At 54.0% G+C, this 13,646-nt stretch overlaps 1 protein-coding gene across 1 annotated transcript in view; it reads left to right on the forward strand.

Annotated features, from left to right (window-relative positions):
- MAP3K9 (mitogen-activated protein kinase kinase kinase 9) overlaps window positions 1-13,237 on the forward strand; it is a 70,782-nt gene extending 57,545 nt beyond the window's left edge. The window contains exons 6-12 of the mRNA XM_059182937.1: window positions 1,464-1,704; window positions 3,112-3,234; window positions 5,021-5,174; window positions 7,712-7,780; window positions 9,196-9,308; window positions 10,240-11,040; window positions 12,348-13,237. Coding sequence (XP_059038920.1) covers window positions 1,464-1,704; window positions 3,112-3,234; window positions 5,021-5,174; window positions 7,712-7,780; window positions 9,196-9,308; window positions 10,240-11,040; window positions 12,348-12,832 — 1,986 coding nt within the window. The 3' untranslated portion in view covers window positions 12,833-13,237. The remainder of the gene's footprint in view (window positions 1-1,463; window positions 1,705-3,111; window positions 3,235-5,020; window positions 5,175-7,711; window positions 7,781-9,195; window positions 9,309-10,239; window positions 11,041-12,347) is intronic.
- The last annotated feature ends 409 nt before the right edge of the window (window positions 13,238-13,646 follow it).

Raw genomic sequence — 13,646 nt, forward strand, 5'->3', positions numbered from 1 at the left:
AAATGAATAAATAAATGAAATCTTAAAAAAAGAAAAAGAAGAGGAGGTGCTCCTGTTACTAGTGATGTTCTGAGTAGAAGAACCTCGTGTTGCTGGCTCTTGAGGTTGTCGAATCACTTGATTCATGGTTTTCTTGCTTTCGGTTGGTGAAATTATAAGGGTATCTGCCAGTACAAAAAATGGAAGTGGGAAATTGTCACAGGTAGCTATTAGGAGAAGCCAAACCAATTCTCGTAGCAGCCAGCATTCGTAGAGCACGTACTATGTGCTATGCTCTGTTGCAAAGCGATTTATAGGAATCCTTATATGGTCTCACATAATAAGATAATAATTGTCTTATGTAAACAACTGTGATGTCAGTGCAGTTAACTCCATGGTACTTATAAGGCCCGCGGTAACTCGCTCTGGGCCATGATTCAGGCAGTTTGTTCCAGAGTCCTTGCTCTTAACCACGGCGCCCTGACGCCTGTCCATGGTAAGACTCCTAGTGGGGCAAGTGAGGGTGAGGGACTCCCGGGGAGATGCCTCCTAAGTCATTGTGTGCAGCGAGGGGATTTGCATACAAGGAGGCTGATCCCCAGACCGGTGCTTCACAAGAAGGAAGGACACTCACCATGTTTGAGAGGCTGGGGATTTATGGTGCCGTTGGCCAGTATTCCGTAAGTGTCCTGGTTTCTCGTATGAGTCAGCTCATTCCCAGCTTGTCTCAACTTACTGTTTCCAGTATAGCAGTGATGGATTTGTCTCTGGACTGGGGTCTGAGTTCCCTCCAAGGAAGGGGCTACAACCCACACCATCCCGTAGATGAGAGCAGGTTCTGCCCATCTAATACAGCCGTGGTACCAGAGCAAGCGTCCGGCAAAGACTGGGAAATATTTTCTCTTCTCTTTGCTGGCCTGCCACGATCCTTCTGGAGCACAGCGTTTTCCTTCAAGATGAGAGTGGAAACCACATGCCTCTGTGGAGTCACTCACCAACTGAACAGAGGTGCAGAAGACATGCCTCACTGCCTTTTGAGCAATCGCTCTGGAAATACATTTTTATTTGACTATTAGGTGATACCTGGAGGCCGATTCATTTATAGTGGGCACCGTTTAAGTCACATCCTTTATAGAATGGGAAAAAATGAAAATACAACCAAGTCTGTAAAATTTAAGTACATGATAATATTTTCTACCCAAACGCCCATGTTTTTCCAGTCACAGGCAATTTTAATCAGTAATCTAGGAACCCTCAGCCCCCGTCTCCAGGGCTACCATGGCTCTGTCCACGGGTGGCCGGGCTGAGCCTGCCCCTCCCAGGCATTCAGTTCCTGGGGTGGTCAGCGATTCCTTTACCAGCCCCCTGGGAAACCCGCGCCCCGTCTGGGACCTGGAGTATGGAGGCACCGGCCCTCGAGGGCCCTCGGCCTCCCCTCCAAGCCCGAGCACTCCGGCTTCTCCGCCGTGCTTCTGCCCCTGCAGGAGCTGCGCACCTGGGAGGAGGAGCTGACGCGGGCCGCGCTCCAGCAGAAGACCCAGGAGGAGCTGCTGCGGCGCCGCGAGCAGGAGCTGGCCGAGCGGGAGATCGACATCCTGGAGCGGGAGCTCAACATCATCATCCACCAGCTGTGCCAGGAGAAGCCCCGGGTGAAGAAGCGCAAGGGCAAGTTCCGGAAGAGCCGGCTGAAGCTCAAGGACGGGAACCGCATCAGCCTCCCTTCCGGTCAGTGGCCGGGGCCCTGCGGGGAGCCGGGGACCCAGCTCCGCGAGGCAGGACGCTGTGGGTCTCAGATTGGGGCGGGCTCGAAGTGGGCTGGCCATTCGGGGGGACACTGGCCCGCGGCCAAGCTGGCCCACCCCAGGGGAGGTTCTGAGTGTGACTAAACAGACCGCGGGGAGGTGGCGGGCACACCTGACCGGCACCGTCCAGCAGCCAGCAGCCTCGTGGCTCCCGTGGAGGACTCAGGGCCCTGCGGAGTCACTCCTCTCAGGGTTTCTTTGAATAACCAGTTCTCTGGCCGCAGTGGAGAGTAGGATTCATGGGTAGGAATTTGAGTTGCACACAACCTTTCAGAAGCACTTTGGGTGAGGAGAGGTACATCTGTACTAGGTTCAGCCTTGGGAAAATGCAAATCAACACAAAACCATGAGTTAGAATCTTTGTGGGTTGTAATGGACCCATGGAGGGAGGCGGTGCTCACTGCAGGTTTGTTGTATTCTATGTCTACAAGGTCCCGGGAAGCAAGCTCAGTGGAGGTGGGAGGAAACCGAGGGAAAATAGCATCAAGGGGACACAGTGGAGGATTTTAAGCCCCAGGATGATGGCTTCAGTGCAAGCACGGGAATTCATCCAGTGCAATCCCGTGGCTAGATTTGTGGGACGTGTCTCCTAGTGTTCTCGTTGTACATTTTCCTGGCCGGCAGCACCGTCTGTGAGCCCCTCTTGAGCGTGTTGTGTGCGGTGGCTGCTGCTGTGAGCTGGGGAAGCTCAGAGGGAAGCAGTAGTTCCCACCTCCAGGGAGATCGCGTCTAGTCAAGGGACCTCGGTGCAGACACTCATCTGTTTATTATACCTCTCGATAGCTGAGGACACTGGGACTTAGAAAACCAGCGCTGTAAGGTTTCCCTTCTTTATGCCGTACCATAACTGCCTTTGGAAAACACCACAGTTTGGGCCATTAGTCCCATCACGCTCGCTTCCCTAGGTTCCCACCAAGGATGAGTCCTTATTACTCTGCTCTGCCGGCCCTTAGTGAGAAGCTTCTGGCTCCCTGCCTTGGTCCCCGAGAAAAGGGGGCCTCTCCTCATCGATTGTAAGAAACCGAATTTTAAGTCAGATTTCCTAGACTAATTAGCAAGTCTCACGATCTTAAGAAAACTGCTATAAATCTGTAGTTGCTACACCTACCTGAGCCACAGATGAGCTTGACTCAGAGAGTGAATTTTCCTTCTCATATGTTCAGCTTGCTGTCCTGCCATCTTCGGGGAGAAAGCATTTCCCAGGCAAACAAGTTGCTTCTTAGGAAACCGGGGCCTGTCCCTCCAGCCTGCTGGGAAGTGTCACTTTTCTCGTAGGAACTGGATTATGGAAAATTCTAACACGCACGCATGTCTGTCTTTCCCCAAGCAGATTTCCAGCACAAGTTCACGGTTCAGGCCTCCCCCACCATGGATAAAAGGAAGAGTCTCGTCAGCAGCCGCTCCAGTCCTCCCGCGAGCCCCACCGTCATTCCTCGCCTTCGGGCCATCCAGTGTGAGACTGTTTCCCAAATTAGTTGGGGCCAGAACACACCAGGGGCCTCTGTCCCCTGCTCTGTCCAGCCACCGACTGGCCCAGGCTTGCTCCATCCATAACTTCTGCCACCTCTCCTCGGCAATGTGTATATACATGCACATATGTACGCAAACCCTTAGCGCTCCTTCTTGTCTCTCTCCGTTAGCTTTATACTGCTACCTCCCCTACTTCTCCTCTTAGAGACCAGCAGAGGGGTTTGTGGGCATTGATGGGATCTTTCGTGAACTACAGAGCAATTCAGAAACTGGCGTGTGCTATAGGTAGTCTGGGACCTGGCCTGGGCTGGTTGGTACCCTGGCCTGGGGACCTTGTATGCTCTCTGCCGTGTTCAGGGCATCATTGTTTTTTGTTATCGTTCATGCTCCCCAGGGGAAGGGTGTTTTCAAAGTGTAGGTCCTAAGGAAACTGGCCACATACTTCGGGATAGGTCAAGTCTGGACCAATTATATTCTTTTTTTTTTTTTTTAAAGATTTTATTTATTTATTTGACAGAGAGAGATCACAAGTAGGCAGAGAGGCAGGCAGAGAGAGGAGGAAGCAGGCTCCGTCCTGAGCAGAGAGCCCGATGTGGGGCTCGATCCCAGGACCCTGAGATCATGACCCGAGCCGAAGGCAGCGGCTTAACCCACTGAGCCACCCAGGCGCCCCTGGACCAATTATATCCTTACAATTTTACAAGATTTACAAAAAATTTTCAAATTTTTACAATTTTAGTGTTTATTAAAAGAATTTCCACACACACGTGTGTGTATAAATGGAGTCGTCTCCCTAACTTAAAGATAGAGATTTCTTTTTTTTTTTTTTTTTTTTAAAGATTTTATTTATTTATTTGACAGAGAGAAATCACAAGTAGATGGAGAGGCAGGCAGAGAGAGAGAGAGGGAAGCAGGCTCCCTGCTGAGCAGAGAGCCCGATGCGGGACTCGATCCCAGGACCCCGAGATCATGACCTGAGCTGAAGGCAGCGGCTTAACCCACTGAGCCACCCAGGCGCCCCAAAGATAGAGATTTCATTTAAAAACAAACAAAAGACGACTCTGGCTGGCTCTCCTTGAAAAACCCATTCATATCTGTGGATTCCCTTTTTTCATGTGGCCACCGTTGGCTGGAAGCAATGGCGACTGCCATATGCTCTGTATTTTACCTCAGTCCCCTCAGCTCCTGTATTTTTGGTGTCTGGAACCATCTGCTCATTTATGATACAAGCCTAGTCTCTGAGGCATTTGGGTTTGAACTTCTGCTATAAGGCAGTAATGTTAGAAGAACGTTCCTCCTCTCTTCCCGGTTATAATTCTCTAGGCCGTTCCGTCCCCACCTCCTCATTGTCTTCCCTTCTTACCAAAATTCTTCTCTGCACCTCTGAGTCTTCCCTTTCACCCTTACCTTTTTTTTCCCCTTCCTACCTAGCTCCTTCCCTACCTACCCTGACTCCAGTTCCACTGGAACAAAACAAGTCCCGTAAGCCAGATCTGTTTGGAACTCCAGTGTCCGGCTGGCCTGAGCACCCGCTTTGCCTCGGACTTGGGAGGATCGGGGAAGTTTCCCGTGTTGGGTGCTTTGAGAGCGCTCGGTGACTGGTGCCTGAGGACTCGAAGGCTCCACTTGGCCACAGAGTTTTTGACTTCTCCCCTGCAACTCCATATGTGTGTGTGTGTGTCTGTGTCTGTCTGGTGAGGTAGAGGCTAGTTTTGGGGGGACCCTGTCTATCTTTTTTCCAGGTCCCATCCAACTTTTGTTATTCACAGTGACACCGGGTGAAAGCAGCAAAACCTGGGGCCGGAACTCAGTCATCCTGAGAGAGGAAGGGGAGGAGGAGGAGAAGAGAGCCCCCAAGAAGAAAGGACGGACGTGGGGGCCAAGCACGCTTGGTCAGAAGGAGCTTGCCTCCGGAGATGAAGGGTAAGAACCGGAACGCAGGCGATTCTTTCCGCTTAAAGACGGGTGCTGCCTTTTAGAACTATGATGTGAAATACTTTCTCCCTGTTGTGGGTTTCATTGCTTGCTGAGAAAATTACAAGCCTGTGGATCTTTGCAGTGGTTTTCCAATATCCTCGCTCCCTGGACCCTAGGAAGGGGCTCAGCCTACTTCTGTGTATGGTAATTATTTAATGCTTTGCGGGTCCTGGTAACTATTTTATGCTTTGCGGGTCCTGTCTTCTCTTTTGCAGCTCCTCTGCTGCTTTGTTGCGGCGCCAAAGCAGGCGCAGACCGCGGGCGACATGTAACTGAAGGAGCGCGCCTGTGTTCTTTCAGTAAGACTCGCAAACACAGGCGGTGGATGGGAGTTAGCCCTCCCGTTTGAGTCTGCCGAGCCGTGCCGGCGTCTGCCTCTTCCCCTTCAAACACCCGCGCAGAGCAAAGAGAAGGAAGGGCAGGGGACCCTCTTGACCTGGAGGCTTATCCCGAAGCAAGGGTGGTTGCAATAACCCAGAGCTGGCAGTCTGTGCGCTCAGATGTAACAGCATGGCCACCAGAACTTTTTTTTTTTTTTTTTTAAGATTTTATGTATTTACTTGACACAGAGAGAGAGAGCACAAGTAGGCACAGAGGCAGGCAGAGAGAGAGAGAGGAAGGGAAGCAGGCTCCCTGCTGAGGGACAGCCGGATGCAGGGCTTGATCCCAGGACCCTGGGATCATGACCTGAGCCGAAGGCAGAGGCTTTAACCCACCAAGCCACCCAGGCGCCCCCAGAACTTTTTTTAAAAATTTATTTAAATTCAATTAATTAACAGTTTCCGAGATAGAGTTCAGTGGTTCATCAGTCTCCTGGAACACCCAGTGCCTGTGACATCTCGGGCCCCCAGAACTTCTTTTAAGCCCCACCTCCTGGCCACACTGAGTGTGTGAGCAGCCACTCTGGGCAAAGCACGAGACCCGGCTTTGCGTCTTGGACGTGCTGGTCTTCCTGAGCCTCATGGGTTAGATTCTCTCAGGTCCCGGCTCCTCAGAGGCCATGCCCCGTGGTGCAGTCCGCAGTGGCGAGCGCACCTGCTGACCCCAGGCCTTCCCAGCCCCTCGTCTCCCCGCTGAGATGAGGATTAACTAAGTTCCTCTTTGGGACGTGCAGGCAGGATTCGCTGGCTCCTGGTGAGCCTGCGCAAGTACAGCTGTGCCGTGGCACGCCTCTTGTGCCGTTTCCATGTCGCCGTTGAAAAATGAGCGTCGTGGTTTATGGTTCTTTTTCTGGGTGTTAAAACCTAGAATCCTGTTTCTTGACTTTTCTGAGAAGCAGCAGCAACCCCCTTCTCCCTTTGCAGTGACTTTTCTGAGCTTGTGCCTGGCTCTGGCCCTGGCCCTGGCCCCGGCGCTGGTATTCCTTTGACTACTAGACCATCTCAGGTCCAACGTCTGTTTTCTCTTGTCAGATCTGAGCTGAAGGCGAAAATGTCAGTTTGGTGCATAAAGGACTGACTCTTTGAAGCCAGGCTTTAGAAATCACTAGATGCCTTGGAATAGGGAAAGGGAAGGGAGGGGAGGAGGGAGAGAGGGAGGGAACTAAGGCAGGCAGGCAGGCAGGAAACTTTAGGTATGTAGGGCAAACTGCCTAAGCTGAGAGTTCAGTGCCTGAGCCCTCTAGGAATGGTAAATTGTTCTGCTGCGGTTGCTTCTGTAGGGGCAAGAGCCCCACAGTCTGATTGCGCTTGAGCCCTGGGGTCCAGTAGGGTTGTGGTGGGTCTGAGAAACTCAGTCGCCCTGAATCCCTTGGTATTTCTGACTTTCGTTTGATTCCTGCCTGACAGGATTTCCCAGGTTGGCTGTGGATCCCAGTAGTTTCTATAGTTCTGTTTCATTTATAGATATATATTTTTTTTTTGTCTTGCTGGTAAATTAACTTTATTTCACATTCCAAAATATTTATTTTGGCATTTCTTCTCCCTTCCATAGATTTGTCCTCAAAACTGTTAAAACAGTTCAAAATAAGACTTATAATTGATTCTCAATTCCTAGTCAAGAAATCACGTATATTCCGTTCATTCTCAAGTCAAATGTCAGAAATTTTTGAGAGGCTCTGTATGACTGTATTTCTAATTTTAGTCCCTATCAACGGAAGAAAATATGTAACAGCAAGAAGTTATGTTAAGTTCAGTAATGTTAAGTGAATTTGCATCTCCATCCTTTTAAAAAAAATAGTATATATGTTATAGGAAACATATACTTGCTCATAGACAGCTTGGGTATGTGGCTTCATGCTGTCTCCGCAGTTACGCTGTGGTGGCTCAGGGACCTTTGCCCCACAGATTGGGAGGTCCTGGGCCTGTGGCAGCTCGAGCACGGCCACCTCGTTAAGATTCCCGCATGGTGTGGGCTGTGCTGAGCAAGCAAGAGCAGGGCGGCTGGCCACGTGATCGAGTCCAGCCTCGAGGGCTCCCATGTGGGAGAGGCTGAGTTGGATGTACCCACTGTCGCCCACTACTGATTTTCTTTATTCATTGAAGATCCCCTCAGAGACGTGAGAAAGCTAATGGTTTAAGTACCCCATCAGAGTCTCCACATTTCCACCTGGGGTGAGTCTCCTCTGCACCCTTCCATCAAGTGTGTTCGTAACAGTTCCCCTTCCATTTCCTCCTTCTCACGGCACACCCCGTAGAACCGAGCCTCGTTATTGCCAAGGCTGTGCTGACTTTTTTTTCCTTTAAAGCAGTACCCCTGTGCACCCTGGGATCTTCCTGTGTTGGTCTGACTCTCCCGTTCCTCCCTTCCCTGACCGCCCCCATGGTTGGGATTCTTCCCGCACCCTTAGCTATAGGGGGATGACACAAGGCTGTTTGTCATCTTCAGCATTGGCTTTGACTTTGCTAATCCGGATCCCCTTGAACCCAGAAGATACTAGAGGATTGTCAGTCAGAAGTCCCAGGCTGTGGGTTGAGTAGCATGCTTATCTCTGGCGGTGTATTTTAGTAGAAACCACTGGTGGCTGAATGTACTTGAATTCATTGGTATTTCTGATAACACTTTGAAACGGATCTGAAATGAGGGGAAACGTTGGTCCTTCTCTCTCCCTCGGGATGGACTGGGAAGAGTGGGCTTAATCTGAGTAGCTTTTTCTGATCCTAAAATGAGAGCCACCGCTGATTATTATCCTGGTATTTCCAAGGTAACAATAACCCACAGATTTCCTCAGTCTTCCCTTTTTATTGTCTTTTAGAGAAAAGACCAGTGCTTCTGGGCCTCTGATTCCCCCATCATATAAGGGGGCTGGAGGGGTCCCCCCATCAGGGTCCCCCGAGTTACTGGCTTGCAGGTGTGAGCTCCTCACAAGGGTCTGAAAGTGAGCTCCTGCCCTTTTCCTCTCCATTCCCAGACAAACCAGGGGCTCCAGTACAGCTTTATGTACTCTGCACATAGGTCTGTCCCAAAGTGCACTGGGTTGGTGCAGCTTTGTTGGCTGGTTTTTGTTTTTTATAAAAGTGTCTGGCTTTGAAAGTTGCCTGAGCATGCCATTCGCCGGGAAGGAGTGGAGAAACGGTCTAAGTGGAGCAGGCTGGCCCATCCTTGTCTGCCAGCTCCCCTGCCCGGGGCTTGCCTGGCATCGCAGTGTCCCCTGATGTCAGCACTGTGCTGTAGACAGTGTCCCGGAGCGATGGCCTCTTGTGGAAGATGGGCTCGGGCAAGACCCGGGCCAGTGCTGGGCAGTCCGCGCTCTTCTGCCCTCTTGCCAGCCTGCCTGCTAGATCTTTCCCCCGCTCCATAGCAGCATGTGGAGGGGTGGGTTCACGGCCCTGCTTTTCTTTTCCGAGAGCATGTGTACTTCCGTTTGCGATGCGAGGGGACTCGGGGTTTGTTGCCTGTACGCCAAGGCTCGTGGGCTTTGGTGGAATTAATAGGCTCCCAGGGAGAGACATTTGCACAGGCCCGTGGAGGTGCGGGTCGAGTAAGGGAAGTAACCAGTTCTCACAGTCTCCTCGTTTCCTCCCGTCAGCCTCAAGTCCCTGGTAGATGGATACAAACAGTGGTCGTCCAGTGCCCCCAACCTGGGGAAGGGCCCGAGGAGTAGCCCAGCGCTGCCAGGGTTCACCAGCCTTATGGAGATGGGTGAGCCCTGCCCTTGTTCTGACCCTCCCTGTGCCCTCAGGGAAATTTTGGTCAAGCTTCTGGGACTGTTTGAGGAGCCCTGGTGCCCCTTCATGGGCGTCTCCTCTTTCCCCAACTCCCAGGCCCCACCTCCTGCCCTCTTTGCTCGCTCTACTCCTGTTTCGTTGAACCTTCCCCAATCACAGTTTCTTCCTCCTGCTGCCCTGGGCCCGCGGCCTCCCATCCGAGGGTTTGTTGCCCTAGTCTCCTAGGGCAGTGCAGAGGGTGAGGCCTTGAATCAGGCACTTCCCTTTGCTGGGTCGCTTCCCTTTGTATCTTAATATGGGGAGTCTGCAAACCAGGAGATGGTGGCGGGGAACACTGTGGTCTTTCTCCAGGGAAGCTTTCCAGTTGCTTGGGTAAGGTCTCCTCCAGGCTGTTGCTCAGACAGCAGGTGCTGTTCTCGCTGATGACTTCCAAGGTCGTAGTGGGTCAGTTCATACAGTAGATGCACCTTCACCCGTGGAGGGCATTCCGGTCCATTGCAGGACACTGGTCTAAGGACCGGCCTCTAGGCCATCCCAGAAATTCAAGGTCTCTTCCAATTTTAAGGTGCAAAAAAAGGAGGAATGTTTCTGTTCTACCCACTATTCTAGGACACTCACACTCTACCTCGTGTGGTGAGGGTCCCTATGAAAGGAGTAGAAAAGTGGCAGATGACTTCTTCAGAAAACAGGAAAGGAGGCTGTGGGATGGAGAGTGATTTCCTCGGGTTGGCCACAGTTGAGCGTGGAGGGCTGAAACCCTGGGGCTCAATGCCAGGTGCCTTAGACTCTTCAGTCTTTGCATTCCTGACGCTCGGCCAGGAGGCAGGGGTAGGAGAGAAGGACAAGATTCTCTTGCTGCTTCATCTCTGTGTCCTGTGTCCCCTTCCTTCCTCTCGTTCGCACAGAGGATGACAGTGAAGGCCCCAGAAGCGGGGAGAGTCGTCTACAGCATCCACCCAACCAGTCCTACCTCTGTATCCCATTCCCTCGTGGAGAGGACGGAGAGGGCCCCTCCAGTGATGCAGGCCACGAGGAGCCCACCCCGGTCAATTCGGCCACCAGTACCCCGCAGCTGACGCCCACCAACAGCCTCAAGCGGGGTGGCGGCCACCACCGCCGTTGTGAGGTGGCCCTGCTCGGCTGTGGGGCTGTTCTCGCAGCCACGGGCCTGGGGTTCGACCTGCTGGAAGCCGGCAAGTACCAGCTGCTTCCCCCGGAGGAGCCCGAGCCCCCAGCCCGGGAGGAGAAGAAGAGGCGCGAGGGTCTTTTCCAGAGGGCCAGCCGGCCTCGTCGGAGCACCAGCCCCCCCTCCCGGAAGCTCTTCAAGAAGGAGGAGCCCACGCTGCTGCTGGGAGACCCCTCCGCCTCCCTGACGCTGCTGTCGCTCTCGTCCATCTCCGAGTGCAACTCCACCCGCTCGCTGCTGCGCTCTGACAGCGACGAGATCGTGGTGTACGAGATGCCCGTCAGTCCGGCCGAGGCCCCGCCCCTGAGCCCCTGCACCCGCAACCCCCTGGTCAACGTCCGCGTGGAGCGCTTCAAGCGGGACCCCAACCAGTCCCTGACTCCCACCCACGTCACCCTCACGGCCCCCGCGCAGCCCAGCGGCCACCGGCGGACTCCTTCCGACGGGGCCCTCAAGCCAGCGGCTCTCCTCGCCAGCAGGAGCCCCTCCAGCAATGGGCTGAGCCCCAGCCCTGGAGCAGGTGAGCCCGGCCCTCCTCCTCTTGCCTCTTTCCTGCCTCTGTGCCCCACCCACCCACCCAAGAGTGGCCGTATTGGTGTCCTTCCTCCTCTGTCCCGCACACCAGGACATGCTGCCCTTGGCTGGTGGGGGGGTGGCCCGGCCGGCTGCCCTCTCTCGTGCAGGAGAGACAGAAAGGTTCTAGGCAGGATCAGACCCGGGGCTCCAGGAGATACTCAGGCCCTGCGTCTTGCAGTGCGCCGTGTGGTGCTTGCAGGGTACGGGTGGGGCTGGAGCCTAGCTCTGCTTGTGCCCAGAAGGGGAGACGGAAGTTCCCGGAAGGAATGGCGTGCTGCCCCAGGAGGGGCACCTGGTGCCACGTGGCTGGGCTCCAGCCTGCCTTTACTGCGCTGGTGCAGTCTTGCTCACAGGCAAGCTTCCTCCTGGGCGTCCTGCCCTGCATCGGTCATCCCTTACTCGTGGCTGACTCCCTGGGCATGGAGAGGGATCCCGGTGAACCGCTGGGCCCGGCATGCGCGCGCCTCCTCCGCCTAATCTCATGTCGTTCCCACCAGCAGCCCCCGACCCCCTGGGGACCTGAATCTGACTCTGAAACCCCCCTCACCCTGCAGAAGCTGAGGAGATGGTGACTGAGATTTGAGTGATACTTGAGTGTAAACGACAGTTACTTTCTCTTCCGCTTGCCCCCTCCCCTCTTTAGATTTTATTTTTGCTGTGCAGATGTGTGTCCTCTCTGGGGAGAGACCTTATGCCTCCTCTGTAGAGTTTGGTTACCTTGATTTGTTCCTGCCTCACGTGTTTATTCACCGAATCAACTGAGAATAAGCAGATCTTTCCTTAAGTCAGGGTCAGCGAACTTTCTTGGTAAAGGGCGAGAGAGTAAATATTTGAGGCTTTGTGGGTCCCGTGGTGTTTGTTGTAACTACTCAACGCTGCTGCTGTAGTGGGAGAGCGAGCAGTAGACGTGGCTGTGTTACACTGAACCTTTATTTGCCAACAGAGGGTGGTCCATGGGGCATAGTTCTGCCTTAAGCTCTTTCATTACAGATGTCACCTCCTTATGTCCCATGATTACTGTTCTAATCAGATACAGTGATCATGGCCTTCTGGTTCACTACTGTATCCCCAGTGCCTCCCAGCACACTGCCCGGCAGGTCACTGGTGTTCATTAACTATCTGTTACTCGGGTTAGTCCAAGTGACTAAGGCTATGACGGCTATGGGGAGGGAGTAGTGTCCAGCCGGTGTCTAGCCAGCCCAGGAATGTGGTGTTGTCATCTGATGCTTCTCCCTTTGTCTCTTTGACCAGGAATGTTGAAAACCCCCAGCCCCAGCCGAGACCCAGGTGAATTCCCCCGTCTCCCAGACCCCAATGTGGTCTTTCCCCCAACCCCAAGACGCTGGAACACACAGCAGGACTCCACCTTGGAGAGACCCAAGACCCTGGAGTTTCTGCCTCGGCCACGTCCTTCTGCCAACCGGCAACGGCTGGACCCTTGGTGGTTTGTGTCCCCCAGCCACGCCCGTAGCGCCTCCCCAGCCAACAGCTCCAGCACAGAGACACCCAGCAACCTGGACTCCTGCTTTGCTAGCAGCAGCAGCACTGTGGAGGAACGGCCTGGACTTCCGGCCCTGCTGCCGTTCCAGGCGGGGCCGCTGCCCCCCGCCGAGCGGACGCTTCTGGATCTGGACGCGGAGGGCCAGAGTCAGGACAGCACCGTGCCGCTGTGCAGAGCTGAACTGAACACACACAGGCCTGCCCCTTATGAGATTCAGCAAGAGTTCTGGTCTTAGCATCAAATGGGCTGGGGGCGGCCAAGGGGGAAGCCGGAGGAGATCGGGGGAGCTGGTTGGCACAGCCCTTTCTCAGAGTTGGACCCCCCTGAAATCCAGCCCTACTTCTTGCACTGATAATGCACTTTGACGATGGAAGGGGTGGAAGCAGGGCCACTTCAGAGGGTCCCCTGCCCTGTAGGGCCTTTCTACCCACGTCCACTGGAAGGGGCTGTGGCCATCAGCTCTGGCTGTGTAGGGGAGAGAGGGGTGCGTGCATGTCCCCCATCCTCCACAGTCTTCCTCGCCTTTCGGGTGTCCCTGCAGGGTCACTCAGCCAAATCTGTCTGCTGCTCCCTCTCCTGAGTCCCCTGGGTAAGCCCAGAGCCTGTCCTGGAGCCCTCGTATTAGCCCTGAGTTCCCAAACACCAGTATTGGATGTTCTGTGATTGATTTTTGCTCCTCTTCCACATCCTTCCCCAACACCCATGAATCCGCATCTCAGCTGGGGTGAAACAGGAGCTTTTCCGGGTCCTCAGCCCTTATGTGCCAGCCGGAGGACCGAGGGCATGGTGCCCTGGCGTGGGGCACAGGAGTTGCCGGACCCGGCACTGACCTGCCTGTGCTTCCAGGTGCCCCCTCCCTGCATTTATTTGAGCCTCGCAGGGGTGAGGGGACCTGCCTCAGTGAGAACTGGGGGGAGGGGGAGGAGTTAGGAAGCCCAGAGTTGAGTGGCAGCCAAGAGGGTCACAGAGTCTGCCCTTGTTCCTTTTGGAAACATGCGAATAAGGGCAGAAACCAGCACCGTTGATGGCATCCATCTCCTACCTGGGGT

This window comes from Mustela lutreola, chromosome 7, assembly GCF_030435805.1.
Source record: "Mustela lutreola isolate mMusLut2 chromosome 7, mMusLut2.pri, whole genome shotgun sequence".
NCBI classification, from domain to species: domain Eukaryota; kingdom Metazoa; phylum Chordata; class Mammalia; order Carnivora; family Mustelidae; genus Mustela; species Mustela lutreola.